At 35.3% G+C, this 21026-nt stretch overlaps 1 protein-coding gene across 4 annotated transcripts; it reads left to right on the top strand.

Moving 5' to 3' along the window:
* The first annotated feature begins 1496 nt into the window (after positions 1 to 1496).
* On the top strand, positions 1497 to 19883 carry LOC125387070. 4 transcript variants are annotated; one of them, XM_048414247.1, is made up of 4 exons: positions 1497 to 1556; positions 9267 to 9445; positions 11341 to 11489; positions 18638 to 19883. In XM_048414247.1, the coding sequence occupies exons 2-4, from the start codon at positions 9364 to 9366 to the stop codon at positions 18809 to 18811; spliced, it is 405 nt and encodes a 134-aa protein (XP_048270204.1). In that variant the 5' UTR covers positions 1497 to 1556; positions 9267 to 9363; the 3' UTR covers positions 18812 to 19883. The 4 variants fall into 4 exon arrangements, 3 of the variants coding, with proteins under 3 accessions (XP_048270204.1, XP_048270202.1, XP_048270203.1); XM_048414245.1 differs by lacking the exon at positions 1497 to 1556 and adding an exon at positions 2348 to 2513; XR_007227635.1 differs by lacking the exon at positions 1497 to 1556 and adding an exon at positions 4624 to 6929.
* The last annotated feature ends 1143 nt before the right edge of the window (positions 19884 to 21026 follow it).

Below are 21026 nucleotides of genomic sequence, written 5' to 3'. Positions count from 1 at the left end.
TCTTGTAATAATTTTCATATTCTCTAAGAATAATTTCCAAATTGACGTTGTCGCAGACTCGATATTTCCGAGATAGACGAGCTTCCCGGATTAATACATCGCTAATGTCTACATATCTAAAAAATATAATTTTTAATTCATTGAACAAATTTTATGCTATGAGTACACACTATACGATAATCATCAATTGGGACAACTGTTTTATTTCTATCCTTTCTATTTATCTATCTATTCTATTTCTATCCTTCTGCTTTTTAATTTCTAATTTTTAAAGTTTGAATTTAAATATATTTTCATTTATAACTAGTTAATCTACGTTATCGATTGAGTTATTCTATAACAACCGAGTTACCGATGTCGATTTTCAAATTTTGATTCCTTCCCCTCTTTCCGCACTAATTTCTATTTCGATTGGTCACCGATATTATTCGAAAAAATTGCAACTAAGAAGATATCTAAATTGCAATGTACTCACCCATTGCGTTCCAAATAATCACACTAATCATAATAATCACAATAGTAATCGCAATAAGGTCCAATATGTCCCAATTACGTTCCGAAGTATGACTCTCCTCCTAATGCGACATTTATTTTTTTTATTATTAACAATAATTATTAATAATATAAAGATTTTCATGCAATTTTCTGTTACATTGCGAGTTTAATAAATTTGTTACACATAATTTTGTTATCTACTATCTTGATACGCGCAAAGATAAATCTTAATGATATATAATACAGCGTAAATGGTTATAAATAATTAATTATTGACAATAATTATAAGAATTATCGAAAGAAAAAATCATAGATACAAAATCAAATACAAATCATAGATATAAAATCAATCAAAAAAATGAACGACAATTGTGAAAAACGCAATATGGCATATCAATGACGAAACACACTCATGACTGTCATGGAAGTTCCAAAGTCCCAAAATCTAGAATATTCCTTACCTCTTTAGATTGAGATATCTTATTTGTGGTACCTTGCTGCGACGAATCACCGTTCATTGTGATAGTTTTAAATGTGATAATGATATCCTTGTATTGACTATCGTTTTTCGATAGTTACGAGAATTTTCGTTTATCACTTTGAGACAATCCGTAACTTCCTTTCTCTTATAAAGTTTCCCTTCAACTCCGTTGAAAACTGAGCATCAAACAGGAGACGAACGATTTGTTCGCACACATAAGCAGGGTGCGAATATAATGATGGAATAGTCGAGTCCTGTCTACTATATAGTAAGATGGATACGACATTGAAATAGAAAGAGAAGGCTGTATATAAGCATTTTCTGTCCTTGTTTAATCAGGCATGCACACTAGTGGACACTGACGGCGCTCGTTTACCGTTGTTACATATTTCCGGTACAAGTACGCGGGCATTAGAGAAGGACGGAACGGTCTCTCTCTTTATCCCTATATCGCGTTTTTAGTTCGCTCACGCGCTCTGTACTTATATCTATTAGATTTCCACCATAAGCAGCGGCCGTGCAGTGACTTACAAAAGTTTCGAACTCGCGGACGTTTAATCACGTTCCCTACTCCGAAGGGGTAAGTACAAAGTTGCTCGTCTCAGTACTCTTGTTAGAAGTTTTATCATCTTTTTCATTTCGTGGTTACAAGCTTTTCCAGGAAATTCTTATCGTTTTACAAGAGCTGTGGGACACAATGACGTCAGCTATCGATCATATACGCGAATTTGTTGTAAATTAATTAGGAGAATATCTGGAGTTCTTTATCGTTGCCAGCTGTAAAATATTAGAATTTTTCATTTATAATTCTCATATTTTCGACTCTTCCGTTGCCAAGACCACCTTGAAAGATTTTTGGTATGTTCCATCAGCCTTGTTAAAAGTGTGCCCATTGGTTAGCTATATTGATTTTAAAAATCAATACGTATATCAAGTTTATTATCTCACAGAAACAAAGAAATTCGTTTTATTAATGAATTTTCGATGTTTCTTCTCAGTTTCCTTTAGCATCGAACGAAGAACATTATATGATCAAACGTTTCATCGTTCAGATTATATTTCGTTTAAAAAGATTGAAATTGATATTGAGATAAAATCAAAAAGTATCCGTTGTTCTCGAACATTCTAGTATTCCTTCGCCGCCCGGGAGAAAGACAGGTATGAAGAAAGAGGATATTTTTTTTATTAACTTTTTAATATTGATATTTCGACAAATATTGACGTGTGCAGTGAGAAAATCAAGTGAAATTTTGAATAATATCGTTTTAATAATTTGTGAAACGAATTAGTTTGGTTTTTTCCATTTTTATTAGGTTCCGTCAGTGCTGATTGACGCGCCACTCCAGTTTCCATTTCCGTTTCTCGAAATTTCCCACGTCCTTAGTCTTTGGGACTCTTTGCCCAGGTAACCGCATTGCTTCTGGGTACGTCTCACCGTTCGGGTCTCTCGAGCTTTCGGTGTCAGTTGTTACCGTTGAAGGAAGAGAAGCTGGTGACGGATATTATCGAATAAATCGTTTATTCTGGAAAAGTTCGAGTAAGTTCGTTCTGTTTGAATAAATCAAGACATAGATCAATTTTTATCGTATCATCGTGATTCGCCATGTCGTACGTTTGGTTTCGGGATACCATATGTTTTTAATTTTGTACTTTTAATTTGACATTTTACGCCTATAATCGTGACAGGAAGATACTTTCAATGAATTATAAATATTTTAAATTATAAATTATAAATATTTGTTATAAATTACAATCATACTACGGGGAAAAGTGAAACATATGTTTTCTTGTGGAACATGTGATAGTAAATTATTCGAAGCATAATAATGCTTAATTAAAGATCTATACGGTAACATTTGCGGACGAATATTGGGGTAATATTATCGCGTCGCTTTAATCTGGCATTTAATGCTTTGATTGCGGTCTTTGAAATGGCATCACAGATGCTGGTATAATATCACACGAAAAAGGAAGGACCAGTGGTTGATGTTGCAAGTGCACCAGTGCGTTGCAGCCATCGGGGGTGGCTTTGACGCCGGTGCCGAGGAGAGGCGCAGAACGTGTTCGATCGACCCGCGAACGCAGCCCGTGCTCATACTGTGACAGAGTTCGTTTCAGTTAGTCTCAGTCGCTGTTTGCCCGTCGACAGCGTATAGTCGCGCCGGCCAACGATTATTTTTTCTTTTTTTGTTTCTCGATAATTCTCTCGCAACACTCGTTCTATACGTACACCATCAGTTTATCGCGTGATCATTGTTCCCGCTTCCCCTACCTTGTCACGTCCTTCAAAGAAGATTTCCCTTCAGTTTTTTGTTGTTTGGGGAAAATTCATCGCTCGGACACATGGATTTATCGACACGACGGTTTATCGAGGCATCAGCGTGATGTGCTTTTCAAGTTTCATATTTTCTCTATGATACTTTCTAAGGAGAATTTAGAATTCGGAAGATATCAATTTCCAGGAAATATAGGTCTTTATGAGATAGATCGATAGGTTTGAATTTAATTAACTCTCTTATAATTGGTATTTCAATTTTTTAATTCCTTAAATTCAGCTTTCTTTATGCTGTTAGACGATATAACGCGGGCATTTTATGATATATCGAATATATTCGTATATATTTTACTTTATACATTCGATAAATTTCCTTGGTTGGCCGGCCTGCAACCCACATACGGCACTTAATAAAAATTTGTTTCGTTAGAGGTCGGTGTTTGTTCATCTTCGTCATAAAAATGTCATGACGTCATATCATATCACAAGGGTTCTTCTGAAAGCTAGATATTCGATAACAAGATTAATGGTTTTCGGTAGCTTGCAATGTCAAGCTTTGAACTGGCGGGATCGCCTTGCTGTCAAATCGTCATTCAGCAGCGACCATATTCTTTAACTACGTTCAAGACGTATATCGCGCTACAGAAACCATCAAAGGAGGATTTAAATTTGCAAGTTAGTTGCCTCTTAGAAACGAGACAGTTGGTTGTTACTTGTTATCCGTAGTTGGTAGTTGTTCTCCTTAGTCGCCGCATATTATAGAGACGACATTCATAGTCACCAGTTGCCTTCGCTAATAGTTTCTTGTTGTCTGTAGTTAGTTCTCGTCATCGCTATGTATTCCATCAACCACGTAAAATTTAACATATAGGATTTTATTCTTTTTTATTCTTTCTGTAGAAAGATTCTTTAAGTAATATGAATTTAAGTAACTATCTTATGATACAATAAAGTGGAAAAACGATTATTTTACGTAACGTAATTTTTTAAAGAACTTTGAATTTAAAGGATTCACAGATAGATATCTTAAACGTAATTAAACCCTCCATATCGTAACAAATTAAAAGAAATTGCGCAAGAAAGTACAAATACATTTAATGCATAAAACATATATTTAAAATCCAAATGTAGGCGTTGACGCGTGCGTGCTACATGTTCGAAACATTCGTTACATCCGCGATAAAATTTGTAACGACGAAGAAGCTTAACATATGGTGTGCTTCAAGACGACAGCAAAAAGTGTTGGCGGATTTTTCGAAATTTCTTCCATTCTTAATAAAAATATATTGTATAAATATAGTAGGATTTTTCAAATTTAAATAGTTATAATGATTTGAAACTTTACAATCGTACGGTTCTGTTTTATCCTTTGAATATAACTGTCATTTTCATATCTCCTTTTAACTAAACTAAATATTTAGAAATCCTATAATTTGTACACTTCTATTTGTGAATAAGATCGATGAAATTAAAGCGTAACTATGCTTTCAATAATGGCTTCGATGTATTGCTCACCATTATGGCGGATTAACGTCTCTAAGTGATCGACCTTAATCACTAAATGGCAGCCGCGATTCAGTGGTAGAGCCTTACACATGACGGACGTTGCAAGCGCTTCTAAGACGTCTATTGTGAAACGTTTCCAATAGCATCGGTTACGACGACGGTGAAATCCGAATAGAAATATATATCGCGTATCGCTTCAGCCTGACATGTCTTAAAATAGAATCACAATTTTTCGTTCTTTAAAAAAACAAAAAAAGTCTATAAAAATTATATGCAAATAAAATAGATAAATGGATAAATGGTTGTACAAATTTATAAAACAGATATTACAAATATACGTAAATAAATTATATATTTATAAATTGTTTGTTTAAATATCTGTTTGTTTAAATAAATAAAAGGGATATTTACGACTTACAATGAACGTAGTCCTATTTTTAGTTTTAAACAAAGCAAAAACGGATAACAACTTTTTAAAATGTAAAACTCAACGCAACAGTGGTTTTTTTTAATTAATCAATAACGTTCAAAGTTAATTAATTTAGAGTGGTTTGTACATTTTGTATGCTCGCCGTATTTTAACGTTTGATGTGTAACGTTTGATGTAGTACTTGATGCCCGAAAAATCGAAAAATAATTAAATTTGATCGTTTCGTCGAATTTACAAGTGTGTATATTCGTGTGAAATCCTATGTGCTTGTGTATGCTGATGTGAAAGGCGGTAATATATTTTTCTTTTTTCGATTATTGTTGTCAACTTTTGTGTGGAATAAATCAATTCCGTGAATAGAAGTGCAATCAATACAGCTTACTATGAAATGATAGCACAACAACAGTACATATCGCCATTGACGTCAGCTTCACAAAATTTCTCGAATATCGAGGTTGTCCATTTGGGTTAAGAATTTATTTCCACAAATATTGCCACAAGCACGAATATCTTATGGAAATCCACTGTATTTCCACTGTAATTTTTAATAATCAGATTCCATATCGTATGCTACGATTCGAGGAAAATCCGCAGCTAATTATTATCTTTGCTGCCTTTAAATACCATAAATAGTCGTCCGTAAATTTTAAAAGATTTTCTGTGCCATACTTATATTGTGTATTTTAGTCTTAAGGTGCGGGTCGTGTTCAATTAATTGAAAGTGATGAAACTGTAATGGGTCACGATAGTCAAATATTAAAAATGGTCTCGTTGGCTACATTTAAAATCTTTACGAGATATATATGCATAGTACGTTGCTACTAGCAACGGGTAGCGATGAGCAATAGAGAACAGTAGCTTCCTTATCTCGTCGTGATTATGTACATACCAGTAATGCACAGTACTCGTACTGAATATCTTACAACATCTACATAGATTTTCAGATTTGTTTCGAATATTACCAGCATAACCATGATAGTAGAATTCTGTTACAGTATTAATTCTATAGTGCCGTTATGCATAATACAGCCCTAAAATGTTTCTACAAATATACGAATATTTTCGTCAGCTACTATATTCCAACCATGGCTTATTATGAAAGGAAATATATAACGAAATTACTTGTTTTTTTTTTTAGACTAAATTAGTTTAATTTGAATAATTTTAGTAATTGTGTAGGATCGAACAACAACTTATCATTAGCTTCACTCGAGACTTGATTGCACGTAGCAACGTAATTGCGTTGGAACTGAGGGTAGAAAACAATGTCAACCGTTAGACGCGTCCGTCTGGCGAATGTGTAACGCGTGAATAATAGATGGCGGCAATCACGTGAACCCTACTTATAGCTGTTTCGGCTTATATCGTAGCATTCAACCTAGGGTATAACGATAAGGATCATTAAAAGTTCAAAGAAGTTCGGCTGATCAGCCTCATTTTGTTCCATTTTTTAATCAAGCGATGAATCGACAAATTGTACAGATTTCGATGGTTATCACAGTTCTCTGGGAATTTTAAAGCGCGGTTCGTCGAATTTAGTCGGATTGGCTACAGACTCTTTTACGAGCAGCTTGAAACTCGATCTAGTTTCGAGAAAATGAAAAATTCGTTTTATCTCTTTGTTTCCCTGTTCCTTCCTTCCTCTTTTCTTTGCTTTTTACATTGCGTTAAGACCGGCTAAATAATATTGATTGCCATGGACGTTGGCTGGTTTAAAATCACTGACATCGACGATAACAAAAGTAAGTTTGATGATCATTTATCTGAGCCGGTGTTATTCGACTTGAGCTCTGCACATTTGTTAATATTATTCTAGTAGGGATGAGATACTACAAATTTTAAATAACTTTGATTAAAATTATATTATAAAAATTATATTACATTAACGTTTAGAAGTCAATAAAGTGGAAAGAATTACGCGAGATAATGTAAATATAAATTATATTACAAGGAAACTAGGTAATTAATTAATAGGAAACTAGCTAGGTAATTTGAAACATTCTGGCTAAAATTGCATTCTTTCAAAGTTAGGACGTACAGTATTTACAAAGTAGATTAAGTATCAAATGGGGTACTTAAGAAAATTCATGTTATCATTCTTTAGTAAACATTTTCAGGTAATAGCCTTCTGCAAAAGCTGCTTTACGTTACGTTAACGTATTCATTATTAATATTAATCATATTGTTCTTATCTCCTAGGGGCATAACAATCCATTTTTATATTGTGTTAAAGCTAAATTTCTATTAGATTGTCGCAAAATTTTCTTTCGTTTTATAAAGAAATGATAGATACACAACATTTTTTCTTTTATGTTATTTTATATTAAATTGGAGAAAGGTGGATCGCACATAATTCAATAAAATAATATAAAGCAAAAAATATCGTACATCTATCATTTCTTTATAAAACGAAAGAAACATTTCGAACAACCTAATATTTCTCTCCAACGACACTTCTACGATGTTAAAATATTTGATAAAAATATTTGATAAAAATATTAAGAAATTCTAATATTGATTTAAACGTATCGATTTATTTACTTTTCGCTGCCAGAAATTGTTAATTATGATTTCCACTTAAAAGCGTATTTCATATTATGAGGATAAATGATCAAATTCATCTCTAATATACACGTTAGAGAGTCATTTATAGCTGCAATCCTGTTTACCGCTCATATTCCTGGAACTCGATAATTCACTAGGCGATTGCTTTAACCGTGCAGAATACATCCATAAATAATTAATCGCTATTAATGTTCCATCGACTTTTGAAAATCCCTGATGTGATCTATTTCACTTAATGAGAATACGTGTAAAGTGAGGTTATTGCTTGATTATCTTTAGTCGAATAAATCGAGTGATTCAAATTATAATGCGGAAGAAAGTCAAAACTATGTATATTATTTTTTTCAATTTTTATGTATCATTTGACGGAAGGAAATTTGGTAAGTAAGGTTCACCTTTTTTGATGTCAATGATTTTGAGATATGTTATTAAGCTCCAAATTCTAAGCAATCTTCCATATATATATATATATATATATATAACATACGTTTAATAGCCAAAGTTCAACTACCAAGTATACGCAAAGCTTTTATTTTCAATTTATGCGATACCACTATGTTTCATGAATTTATTTGCTAACGGTATTGAAACAAATAACAAGCAGAGGACGAACTATCCGTGAACTGTTTTGCCAACGAGTACGCTTCCAATATTTTCTGTTTGAGAAAACACACTTGTTGCTGTTGCAACTCCAAATATTTTTACAGCCGACGCTTTTGCCATGAATCATCGGCTAACATATAAAATAAAGAAAAGCCATAGTTGATTGTAATGGAAATTTAGAAAACCTCAAACTCGATATAGAAGGGAAAAATAAAGGAAAGGAAGGGAGAGATAATTGGAAGCTTGGGGCCAGGTTTAATTCACTGAAACCAGGCTGCTTGTGTCATCACGAAACAGAATTGCCAGTACGTCATTTCTGTGCTCCCGTCCTCGTAAAAACGGTTTCACTCGTTAGGAAAAAACGAATAGGCGGTGAAGAGAGAAAAAAGCAGACAGAGAGCGCTTTTAAAAAGCTGACGAAGCGTGCGTTGCCACAACGAGACACACGGTGCTATTTGTCGTTTTAAATTGCGCCGCAACTTGTTTTTGAGATCTTTGCTAGAGACACGTGAAAACACGTTGGAAGTATATTTCTTGTTTTTGTGGAATTTAGCTGGAAAATGAAAAATAACGTAAAACATGTACTTACGACTTACAGAGTAATCGAATGTATACACTATAATAACCAGCGATTTAAGGCTTTAAAAGATCGAAAGAAAAGAAAAGAAAAGAAGAAAGATAATATGTTGTGGCAGTCTAACTCGATCTAAGGAAATAGAGAGGGAGGGGGGGGGCAAAGCTTGTTAATCTGGAAAGAATACAAGCATCAATTTCAAGCACTTATAGGGAATCAAGCGGGCTTGTTAAGGTCGTAAGTTGGACAATTATCCCGTGTTAGGTTCAATCAGCTTAGTCTTACACAAAATTGATCCAATCATGTGAAAACAAATGTATTCTGATTTTTGTCGCAGATATTTCTGGTCTACGCACTCCAGTGCCCGCACAACTTATATTAAAACACCTGATTTTCCCATTCTACAGCAACAAATTTCCTGATCCTTTACAACCATGAAGGACTTGTATGCGAAAATACTTGCCACGATCATCTGTTTGCAGACTATTTTCGTCACTATCTTCCCGTTAGGGGCTGGTAAGTTGATACTGATTAATTATACCATCGAAATTCTATATAATGGCTACGAAAAATATTTGCATCATTACCCTCATTTCCTAACGAAGCGCGTTTTTTTACCAAGTTTTATATTTCATTTCATAGTATCAAATCCCTGTAGTTACACGAAAGTATTAAATGATAGGAAATTTGATATACACGAATTTAATTAATTAATAAGTTAGTCGATATACAGCCATTATTATTTCATGTGAAATATTACAACGTCAAAAACTTAACGTTCTTGTACGTACAGTATTAATCACAAATTGTAAGAATGTTTACTGATAAGCAAAATAGATAATATGGAAAACGCAGACCTATGGAAAGAGAATTCCTGACATTAGACAGGAATATGGGATTGCACGAAATATTTTATGGTATGTCTAACATGGAGAATATATGCGGCGAAGTACGAAAAATTCATCCTGAGATATGTATACGACCTACGCGGTACGGGACGTGTTATAAATGGTTTCCGCCACTCAGCCGTATTTGAATTTGTGAACACGATCGAACAAATGACGCGACAATTATTAATTGTCGTCTCTGCCTTAGTAACGATTCGCGTTGGAACGAGGTCGAATCGTTCCGATTCCACGCGCGATTAACAAATAATTACAGTGGACATCAATTACTTGGATGACCTTCGTCATTTCAGCTTAAAACGATTAATTTGATCAAACCAAGCAATTATTTCAATTAATACAATCTGCACTTTAAATTCGCACGTCTTGTGTATACACACCGGGCCAGAGAAAAGTTTTCATTCGTTCGAGTAGAACCTTCGTAGTCCTTGAGGACGCGTGTCGCTTCTCGTGTACCTAAAGTTTCGCTCAAATTAACCGATTTATTTGAATTCGATCGAGTGAAAACCTCTTTGTCACCGTGAGTTTGTTACTTAATTGATACTCTTAGATGCCCTTTGCTTTCAATCTCTTACATCCATTCTTAATTAGTCAAGTCGTTTGACTTTTGACAAGTATTTTGAAACCATTTTACTAACACGAACCTACTTTTTTACTTGAGATTATCCGCTATTTTTATTCAAATGTATATGTACGTATATACACTTTTGAATTTTAAACGAACCTTCTGTTATACCTATATCCTTTAAGCGCCGTTTTAAGTTTCAAGAGACTTCAACTCGGATAGCTCGACTTGGAGTTCTAACGTATACTGTGAAGCACACTTGCGAAGTAAAACAGCAAACACGATATAAAAACTTTTTCCCCATGTAAGAAATCGAATAACCTATTTCAACGGTGCTTTAATCTCATCGATGAAGCATCGATGCAACGAAGAAGCATCGTGATAGCCGCAATGCGGATCCGTTGAACAAAAATTTCCTGGTACGGTCGTTTTCGTAATGTTATTAACCGTTTTAGTGTCGGATGTTTCAAGACTCCGTATCGGTTTGTGCTATGCAGCGCGATAGCGCTTCGTTTATTTATTTGCCAGGAGTACCGATCGACGCGATCGCGCTGCCCTTTTTCATTCTGTTTTTTTCATCGAAATATACCGTTCGACGTGCTCGCGCTTCATTTATGCTCTGCGTTTCGTTTGCGTGATAACATTCTATAATGCAGGATTTGGTTTTCCGATTCAAGAGGTAATTTTTTATATTGGTTTTTTTTTTTTTATTTGGTTTATGATTATTTGAAAAACAAGTAATTACGAGAGGAAACTCTGATATGACTCGCGACGAGCACGCTTGAGCGCGTTGCGAATTAATGATCGTGACCATACATCGTGGCACAATTTACCACCGTACGCGAATAGAGCGATCACGCTGCGTGGCGTTAAAACGGTTAGCGTAACTGCGCGTACGATTGTCGAGTGGCAAAGATATTGACGCTGGTAATCGTTTTCAGTGGCTTTAGGAGAAGATTGTACTGATTTTGAAGGAAAAGCCGTCTCGCATGGAATGACGTATGTGCCGGGACCATCGGTTTGCAACCTCTGCGTCTGCTATCATATGGAGCCAAAATGGTGCCAGGCTATGTTCTGTTCACCTCCTTTTGTAAGTATATGCTCATTCTAAGAGCAACCAGCTGAACACAACCATGAGAAACTAAAGTACACCGTTAACGCTTGCATGCTGGTCGTTAAAACACATGCTGCGCGAATAGGGTACACAGCGATTCATTTAACTCGCCTTGAATTAGTTTTAGAAAGACAAACATGGACAGGGATAATTTTTGTCACGAGCCGTTTAATTTATTCGTTCATTAGAACGAATTAATTTACACCTGCTGAGATCGCGATTGATGTGACAAATTCGAAATCTTGTTCCATATAAATATTTTTAAACAAGCACGTCGTAAGCTTTGTATATTTTTTAATCGCAACGAAACTGTTCAGAGAAATGCTGAAATTATTAATTAGAAAAGGAGATTTCTACGCATCGTTGTAAAAGTGTCAGGGAAAATATTCGTGAAACAGTTACGTTGTTACAGGTTCTACAAGAAGAAATATTGAAAATCACGTTCCACTTATTCAGTTGCACGTGTAAAAGGTATCTTGCGTTCGCGCAAAAAATCTCTGAAGGATACATGCTTTATAATAATTGGAGTGTCGAAGTTGTTACGCGGATCGGCGTACACGTACCTTTTAATGAAACTAGGTTACTCATTCGTTATTCGTTCCTAATTTTCAGCTTCACGATTTTTACGCAATAAAATTTTATACACCTGTTCGGTTTATAAATGATTCAATTCAAATTTAACAGAATTAAAGTTGAAATAATCATTTGTGCTTCATTAAAAGGTTATTTCAGCATCTCGTTTTAATATTTTTATTGGTAATATTTTGTTAATCGTTATATTTAAATGGAGTTTTTCAAAGGAGAGACATTTTAAGGTAGGAAATGGACATACATTTATAATAAGAATTCAGAAGAAAGAATATTTCATACAGAAAGAATTATTCCGTATGTATAAATAACTACGCTATGAATTTTATATGTATCGGATATTCCTTCTGGTTAATGTATCTGATGTTTTTTTCACGCGAGGTAGCGTATATTTGCATCTATATGTCTCTTCGTTTCTCAGTAGTAAAACTTAGCATTCATGCGGCTGATAAGTAGTTACGCATTGACAACGAGAAACATAAAATGAGTAAGAAGCATGAGACATTCTATAAGAAAAATAAAGTTGTTTTTATCTTTCATTGCATATTCGTCAGAATATTGTTAATAAATATTTAAGTTAAGATTTCAGTTGAAATAAATACATAGGATTAGACATTTATTTATATATGTATCTATGAACGCATTTGACATAAAATTTTGATAACGACTAAAATTATATATTCTGATATTAAATTAATTTAATGAGAATAAAAAACTAATTTTTTTAAACAAGATTTTGTATAAAGTTATATTTATTAGGAAAAGTTCGTTCATCCCTTTATAATATCATAGGATTAGACTCATAGCTGTGTAAATCATTTCATGGAATAGTATATGTGTGCGTGTGTGTTCTAAGTTTTTATCATAAAAATGCTAAATGTACTAGGAGACGTTTTTAAAAATTCATAAATTTTTCTTCATCAAACATATCAATCGTTATATTGAAAAGTTAATTATCTTTTATTTGTTTCGAGTTGCACATTGATTGAGACATTCGTGTTGGTTATAATTGCGAATTTAACGCAGTTAAACGAAGTTGTTTGAATCCCTTGCGAGCATGTAAATATATCGTCGAATTAATAGGTCAATTACTTGAGGTTGGAATTGAAAGAAAGGGAAAGGTGGAGGAGAAGTCTTGCGTTTGAATGCGGGACACTTTTAAAGCCCACAGTTCGCTGAAATTGCCAGAGAATTCAATTAAATGGCAAATTAAACCATTGAACTGAATCTGTTTCCAATCGCGAGCTTAGAAGTTCTATCCTTTGAATTTTTATATCAGTCAACTTTCTTTTTGTACGTACGGTAACGAATATAATTCATGAATTAATGAAGTATGTAATTGGATGAAAGTTCTTCTTCCTGGATTCAGTATAGACTAAGAAATATTATATAATAACGAAATTATCAACTTAAAATTGATAGAGTGTATAGCTTTTTTTTTTTTTTTTTTTTGCGTGAGGAGGGGAAAATGCTGTTACGCATACCCAGTGATGCGGATCACTGGGTTATGTGGGACTCGGGCGGATGTTGTTGCCATACCCACTAAAAACCCCTCCTCCTTTTTCCTTTGCTTTGAGGACAGACAACCCCGGTAAAACCTGTCGGCAGTCATCAGGTTGTCCTTTCATGCCCCGTTGTATCTTCTTCTTCGGGCAGTTATTCTGTATATTCTGTATTGCTCTCGTCATCTTCTCAGCTAGTTCGGAATACTGGGCTGATCTCCTTCTGTGGTTCTTTGTTGTCTTGTATCTCTGCCTTCACTGCTCCGAGTAGTTGTTGTTGCTCTCGTTCTCCTCCTTGCCTCCTTCAAGGCCTTCGTTGTCACCCTCCTGTGAGACATGACGGTCTTGCGAAATTGCCTGAATTTATCCCAGCTCTCGTTCTTGGCGGTCACCGTGGCGATCAGATTGTCCACGTCTATCTTCTCGCCAAGAGCGTTCTCCAGCTCAATCCTTCTGTCCGTTCACTTCGGGCACGTGAACAGGGCGTGCTCTGCATCGTCGTTAGGGTCTCCACAGTCGAGACAGTTGCTGTCGCTGCTCTTGCCAATCCTCTTTCTATAGACACCAAAACTCCTGTAGAGGTGGCCGTGTGTGCGTTATATATTTATTGGACGTGCGTGATAGTTGTAGTAGTTGGGCCTGGTCCGCTGTAATTGTCACTGGGGGCTGTAGATGTCGCTGCCGTCGTCCGACACTAGTTAGTGTCGAGTGGTGGTATTTGGCTTGTCGAGTGCCGCCACACTCCCATACCCGGTTAACAGCTGCATGGTGTGATGATCGATGTCCATCTTCTTTTTGGTAAATAGCAGCGCACTCGGTATTAATTTCCTTGCGCCTCCCGTTCCTCCATTTCCCTGCGCTTTCAGCTCGTTGCCATCATCCGCGCCGATCCTGGTCTTATGGATCTTGTTCCTCTCGTAAGTCTCTCCGAGCATCTTTATCTTTATGTAGATCGGGAGATTCCCGGTCAACGCGCAAAGTGCCGCGTGGGAGACGGTACGGTATGCCGTCGTTGTTATGCACAGGGCCGTTCGTTGTGCCCGTTTCAGCTTCTTCCTGTTCTTATCGGTATTCGCTAAGCTAATTCTTCTTTCTGAACCCATACTGCCTCCGATGGAACGGGTCCGTTCCGATGCATCTCTCGATGATCTTCTTAAAGCATTTTTCCCAGATCTTGCTCATGGCTGGGAGTATGCTTATCGGCCGGTACGCGATCCTTTCCCGGCTTCCTTAGCAGTATTACTCTGGCCGTCTTCCAGCAGTCTGGTTCCAGCTTGCTTCCAGCTCCTGTTTCCAGCAGTCCAGGAGTCTTCCATCGACTCCTGCAGCCTTCTTGGTGTTCATTCTTCCGGCGGCATCGACGACATCGCCTTCGCCGATGACGACGCTGAAGCTGATGCCTTCTTCTTCTTCGGTCTCTGCCTCTTCGCGGCCCTCGTAATGGGAGGGTCCGTGTCCCACGGTGAATAGCCTCTGTAGGACTGCTTCCACCATGTCGATCGGCATGTCGTTGCTTGGTTTCTTGCTTTTGCATCTCTTCATGACTGTGCGATAGGGTTTGCCTTCTTGCTTTTCTGTATGGATGGAAACGCGTTCGAAAAGTAGAACGGAGTAATTAGCGATGCACGATCCCAGGCTGGTGAATATTTTTCCATCGGGAGAAGTCAGGTCGAGCGATACAAGATTTATATGCTCGTTCTGCCAGTTATTTCAACGTCTGTTACGCGATAGAAAATGAACATAAATGAATAATAAATGTATTACAGCCATAAAGATTGCTTGATATACGCCACCGTTTTTCCCCTATTTCTCCGATACAATTTTCCTTTTTTTTTTTCTTTGCGAAACACTTTACTAATCGCGAGAAATTGTATTGCCGCCTGGTACGTATTCGAATTATCCTCAATTATTCTCGGTTGTTTCCGTTTCCTTTGGATTTACATAAGTACTCGTTTGATGTACGTGCAGAGTGAGATAATAACTATTAACAGCTATAAAATAAGAAGCGAAAATACGTTGAAACTCGATTTCTAGATTCGCGAGACTTTGCAGAGCTTCGAAACTCTCGTGTTTCAAACCTAATAAAAAGTTGTAGAGGGAGAATTACATTGCGAGATCTGTTAAGGAAAATCGTATCGTTGTAATAGGATTATTTCAGCGAGGGAAATTCCGTGTTGCGTGTAACGCGTTGCAAAGCCATGAGCTTTCTTTCGGGTTAATATACATAATCGCCTTATCGAACTTTCCATCTCACACGTGAATTTTGCATTTCAATCTTCTTACTTGCAGTCCAGTCCAGTTCAGTTTAGTGTGACTAAGCTAAATGTTTTATAGAGAGACGTACAACTCTATGAAGGGGAGATCAATAAATTGGGTTATCTTTAAATCACTGACAATTATTTCATCGACACGATTTCACCGGCAGCGAATTCACCGGCAATGTCTATCAAAGTTTATTTACCGATACACCGAGTGAAATCACCACAATCATTTCACCAATATTCTCCTTTGTCGATAATTATCATGCTTGCCACTACATGTTATCGTTGATTATATGTCTTTATTTACACATTCGTTTACGCGCATAACGAGATAAACGAAGAAACGAAAATGTTATGTTGTCATGATGTATTGTTAAATTACTAATTAACACGAGTTATATATCTACCTACATGAAAGCTTCTAAATATCAATTATAATTCATGAAAGCACACAAGCTATTTTGCTATGCACAAATAGAATTATAAGGAAATGTTACGTGCTAATGATTTAACGAAATCTATTCCTCTGTACATTTGACATTTCTGTATTATTACTTGTGTACTTTCTGCTCTTGTTTACGTCATCGGAAGTAAAAATACGTTAAGCGAATCAGCTGATCTATTTGAGCGATTCAATGGCTCGGTCTTCTCTTATGCGACTACCAAGTAGAAGATAAGTTCTTCTAGATAAGTTATATAACATTTTATAACATCCAAATTAACTATTTTTTTTCTTTTTCTTTTTCTTTTTCTTTTTTTTTTACCTGGGGGAAATCCGCTCGGACACGAAGCCACTTCTTAAGTGGCGTGGTAGTGAACATCCAAATTAACTGGGGCACTAATTAGCTGAAGCTTCTAGTCAAACCAGGTATCAGTCTTTGTACGCAAAGGCATTCATTACAATCGTTTAAAGTTTGAAGAAACACCGTTACAAATTCGTGATATAAGAGAAAGCGATTCAAAACTCGGATTCATTTGTTGGAACGACGCCGTGGGCAAAAGTACATAATGGAAAACTTTCTTCCAAGACCAATTGATAGCGCTGACGTAATTAAAATGTGACGATATTGCCAGCGACGTTTCTCCAAATAGACGACTAACTTATTTACGAATTGCCGTAACACGATTGCCGCTGGTAATACGGTTAGTAATCACTTTATTGAATTTTCGCTTGACGTGACATCGTCGAGTTCCTAGAGAGATTCTTCTCCCTTGTAAAACTATGTTTCTGCAACGACTGTATTTGTTGAATTGCCGTTCGTGAACAAGTCCTTCTCTTTATTACGTGTAATAGATTCTTCTTTTTAAGTTTTAAATTACATTGGTAATTTTCTATAATTTATTACTCGAATATGGTAATTTTTTCTTAAAAAGTTTGCTTTTTCTACAATTATTTTACTACAAAACCCATCAAAAACATGATGTATGTATGTATATATACTCTCAAATATTATCGGTTTATTCTCAAGCTATAGTTCAATTTCGGAAATTGCCAATTAAAATCATTAAAAAAAAAAAAAAAAAAAAACACACACACACACACAGAAAGTTCGTTAAAATATGCGATTTTCCAATCAAGATATAGAATTTATTCGAGTAATATAGATTACAGTAGCGATGGTGACGGCAACGATGAATGGACTGATTCTTCGTGCGAAAATAAATTGGAAGCGCAGAACGATGCATTGTTTCAGGGAATATCGATTTTCAAGCATGGTTTTAAAGTACGTGTGCGCGTGACTAGATTTGTTAATTAATGCCGCTCCCAGATTTTCAATATATAAATGTGACACCTACATATCTTTAAGCTTAAAACAATTGGACTAACAATTTCGTTAAATTTAAATCAATATTTATCTTTTTAAACGCAACAATATTTTTAATGACAACTTCACGTGTAAATCGAGTACATACATATTCGATCGTTCTTGAAAACCTGATTCTCTGCGAAGAGAAAAAATCCTTGAATAAAGATTTGATCTACGTTTTATATGCTACGTTTTACATCCACCTCTTTTCAGATATACCTCTCTATTTAAAATCATAGATCGTCACACTCTATAGGTATTTCCTTGAAAAGATTAAAGTCGTTCTGTATAAAAGCCAATTCAAAGGGGAAGGAAATTCTGCGAAAAATTCTTTCAGATTTGCCTATGTTTGAGCTCGAATCAAAGCAATCCTGTATAATAGGATAGGATGATAGGATGATTCTGTATTATTCCTTGTGTACTTTCTGTTTCTGTTATTTACAATAGGATGATTATGCGTTTAACTTCTCATAGAATCTCTCTGATTCCGTATGATATCATCAATGTTTTTGAAATATGTTATTGATGTCGTAACGTCAACCGTTTCCATTGCAAATTCAATTTTGAATCGCAATTTCCATGTTTGCGTGGCAAAAGCGTAAAATCGATAACGCACGCAAACATGTCTTCTTTGCTAATGGCGTACTATAAATATAAATATTTGAATAAATATTGCGAATTTCATATTGCTAAAAGATTTATACTATTTGTTCGTAAATAATCGTCGGATCTATATTTAAGTTGAAACTGCTGATGAAATTTTGTTTCATAGCACAAATTATTCTTCCCGAAATGTACGTTTAGTGTTATAATATATTTGACCAATGGTTCTCAAATACTAGTTTTGCAAAGGCAATGGTTGAATTGGAGCAATTCTTTTTTCTTTCATTCTTTGAATGACCTGGATTTTCGAGTAGTCTAGTGACGATTGATCCGTACAATTAATCGATTTCTTTTTATTACAGAGCTGCAAGAAATTCCGCATTGGACGCCGATGTTGCGAGTTCCAGTGCGTGGATGAGGTTGACACAGGCTATTGGTTTGGATCTGATGTGGTTATTGTGAATCGTTCATCTAAACTTGAAAAACATAGTGTATTATGGATGCTGAGTTTAGTGATAGTAATTGTAGTATTTTAATTTCTCAATAAAGATTCCGATGGCGCTGTGGACAAAATTCGTAGCTTATAAACATCAACGATTAGTTTCAGCCATCGGGAAAAGAAGTAGTGTATGTATGTAGTGTGTTAACGAAGTAGTAAAACGTAGTGTAAAGAAAGTAGTGTAAAAGTAAAGTAGTGTAAAAGAATCCTTTGTTCCGTGGTATATATAGGCAAAAACGAATGGTAGACCGCAGCATAATAGTTTCCAACCATCCACAATTGTTCTAATTCCTCACTCGACGTCTTTCATGTTCATTCATGTAGGAAAAAGTATGTTATCGTTTAATAATAAGCTTTTGAGCGTTTAATAACATCTCGTCGAGTAGAAATTCCACACGAAGCAGTGAGAAAAATAATATTTGAAGAAGATCTATGTTCTCAGCTTCGTCGTGTGCCAGAACTTTGTAGGATAGATTGTATCATGCGATGAAAATTTTATACTTGTAAGTTAAGAAAATTGGAACGAAAATTCACGTTGTCTGCAAGATATCTTGTTTTTGGATAGAAATAGTTACTTTACTAACAACATTCTCAATATTAAGGATATCAACATCTTAGATTTAATGAAAGCCGCTGGAATACGCCAGATATTTCATATCTGACTTAAACATGTACAGTGACGAGCGAAAAAAGTAAACACATAAATGTAAAAGACTAATTTTTCAAGTGATCGGTAAAGATTAGGTAACAGTACTACAATAACTACAAGTTATTATTAACGAAATGTAATAGTTAATTTTCATTAACATTAATAATGTACAAAACATTTTACAAAAATGGACATCTCAAACCATGTTTACAGTTTTGCACATTAATTATACTCGTCGAATCAAGGTTTCAACATAGTATTTCGTCCACTAGTACTACTTCACGTTTATTATATCCAATAGAATTAACTACTATTTAGGTAAATTATTTTGTGGAATGCTCTTCAAATAACAATGCTCTTTTCTCATTATACCTTCGACATTCGCTTTTTACGTAAAATTAACGGGCTGTGTTTACACTTTTGCTTGTCACTGCATATCAAGGAAGATTGAAATATAAAGTAGTTCGCACAAAAAAGTAGATATTAGTATTGATGTTATTGTATTCCATATTTGACCTTAAAATATGAATAAAATCTAATCAGTCTAAGTATTAATGAAATTTCAAACATTTTTTCTAAAAGAACGCAACTCTCCTTTCTAATGAGCACTATATGATGCAATAGAAAAACAATTTGACACTGAAAATTGTGGTCAAGATCAATTTTGCGCTACACTTATTTAACCAATTTTCATCAAATCGAAGGTGTAGAATGGCTTGAAAAAAAAACCGCGATAAATACTTTTTTGACACTTTGTACAAAGGTGTATATCAATGTGTATATCTATACACATACTCTGTATGTGCATATCCGTGGAATATATATCCGTTTTTCGAAGCAAAATGTTATCTACCTGTTCAAAAGGGCAAAGCAAAAACACTACATAGAGGGTTTGTTACTGTTGACACTCTGTATTTCCGTGCGCAAAGTATCCAACCAGATATCGAGGAACAGCTTTCAGGGAACGAGATCGAATGTTTATTGAACATACCTATTTGATCGAATATATTTAGCAGCGGACTCAATTTTAATTACAATTTTAATTACATTAAACATTTTGCTCATTGATGACCTTACCTTAATTTTTTTCTCCTTCCTCACTTTCATCTCCTATGCGAGTGACACAGCAAGATTGATAGTAATAAGCGATTTCATTAAAACACAATCTCCTTTTCCATTTGATGAACACGATACGAGACGAGGGAATGATTTAGGAACACGACTTTCGAGCGGTTTCAACAACTATTAAGTTTCATTTATAGCAACAAACACTGCCAAAAACGTAATTAATAAGATTCGCGTAGGTGCCGTAGATGACGTAGATGAAAAAACGTAGACCAACGTAATAAACGTAAATGACGAAATTATGTATTAATTTATTTTAACGCGTTAAAATTACGCTAATGACAGTTGCTCCGTTCTATTTGTTCATATATTTAAGCCCTATATGCAACAAAGTGAATGTAGCATCTGCAAGCGTGTTAATTGGACAACGACGAATTTCGTTTCGCAAATACGGACACGTGAAACATTTTGAAGTTACGCGGACGCGAGAGTAATTCGTTCCCTTAAATTGCTCAATTTCCATTTCTTTCGCCATGTA

Source organism: Bombus terrestris, unplaced genomic scaffold (genome assembly GCF_910591885.1).
Source record: "Bombus terrestris unplaced genomic scaffold, iyBomTerr1.2, whole genome shotgun sequence".
Taxonomy (NCBI): Eukaryota; Metazoa; Arthropoda; class Insecta; order Hymenoptera; family Apidae; genus Bombus; species Bombus terrestris.
This window is presented reverse-complemented; position numbering and strand designations above follow the sequence as displayed.

What these genes read in the sequence shown, in the direction of transcription:
- LOC125387070 (XM_048414247.1), top strand. Translation starts at nt 9,364, where the DNA reads ATGAAGGACTTGTATGCGAAAATACTTGCCACGATCATCTGTTTGCAG. An exon ending in TATCTTCCCGTTAGGGGCTG is followed by an intron (nt 9,446 to 11,340) that starts GTAAGTTGATAC and finishes AATCGTTTTCAG; the next exon opens with TGGCTTTAGGAGAAGATTGT. An exon ending in TGTTCTGTTCACCTCCTTTT is followed by an intron (nt 11,490 to 18,637) that starts GTAAGTATATGC and finishes TTTTTATTACAG; the next exon opens with AGCTGCAAGAAATTCCGCAT.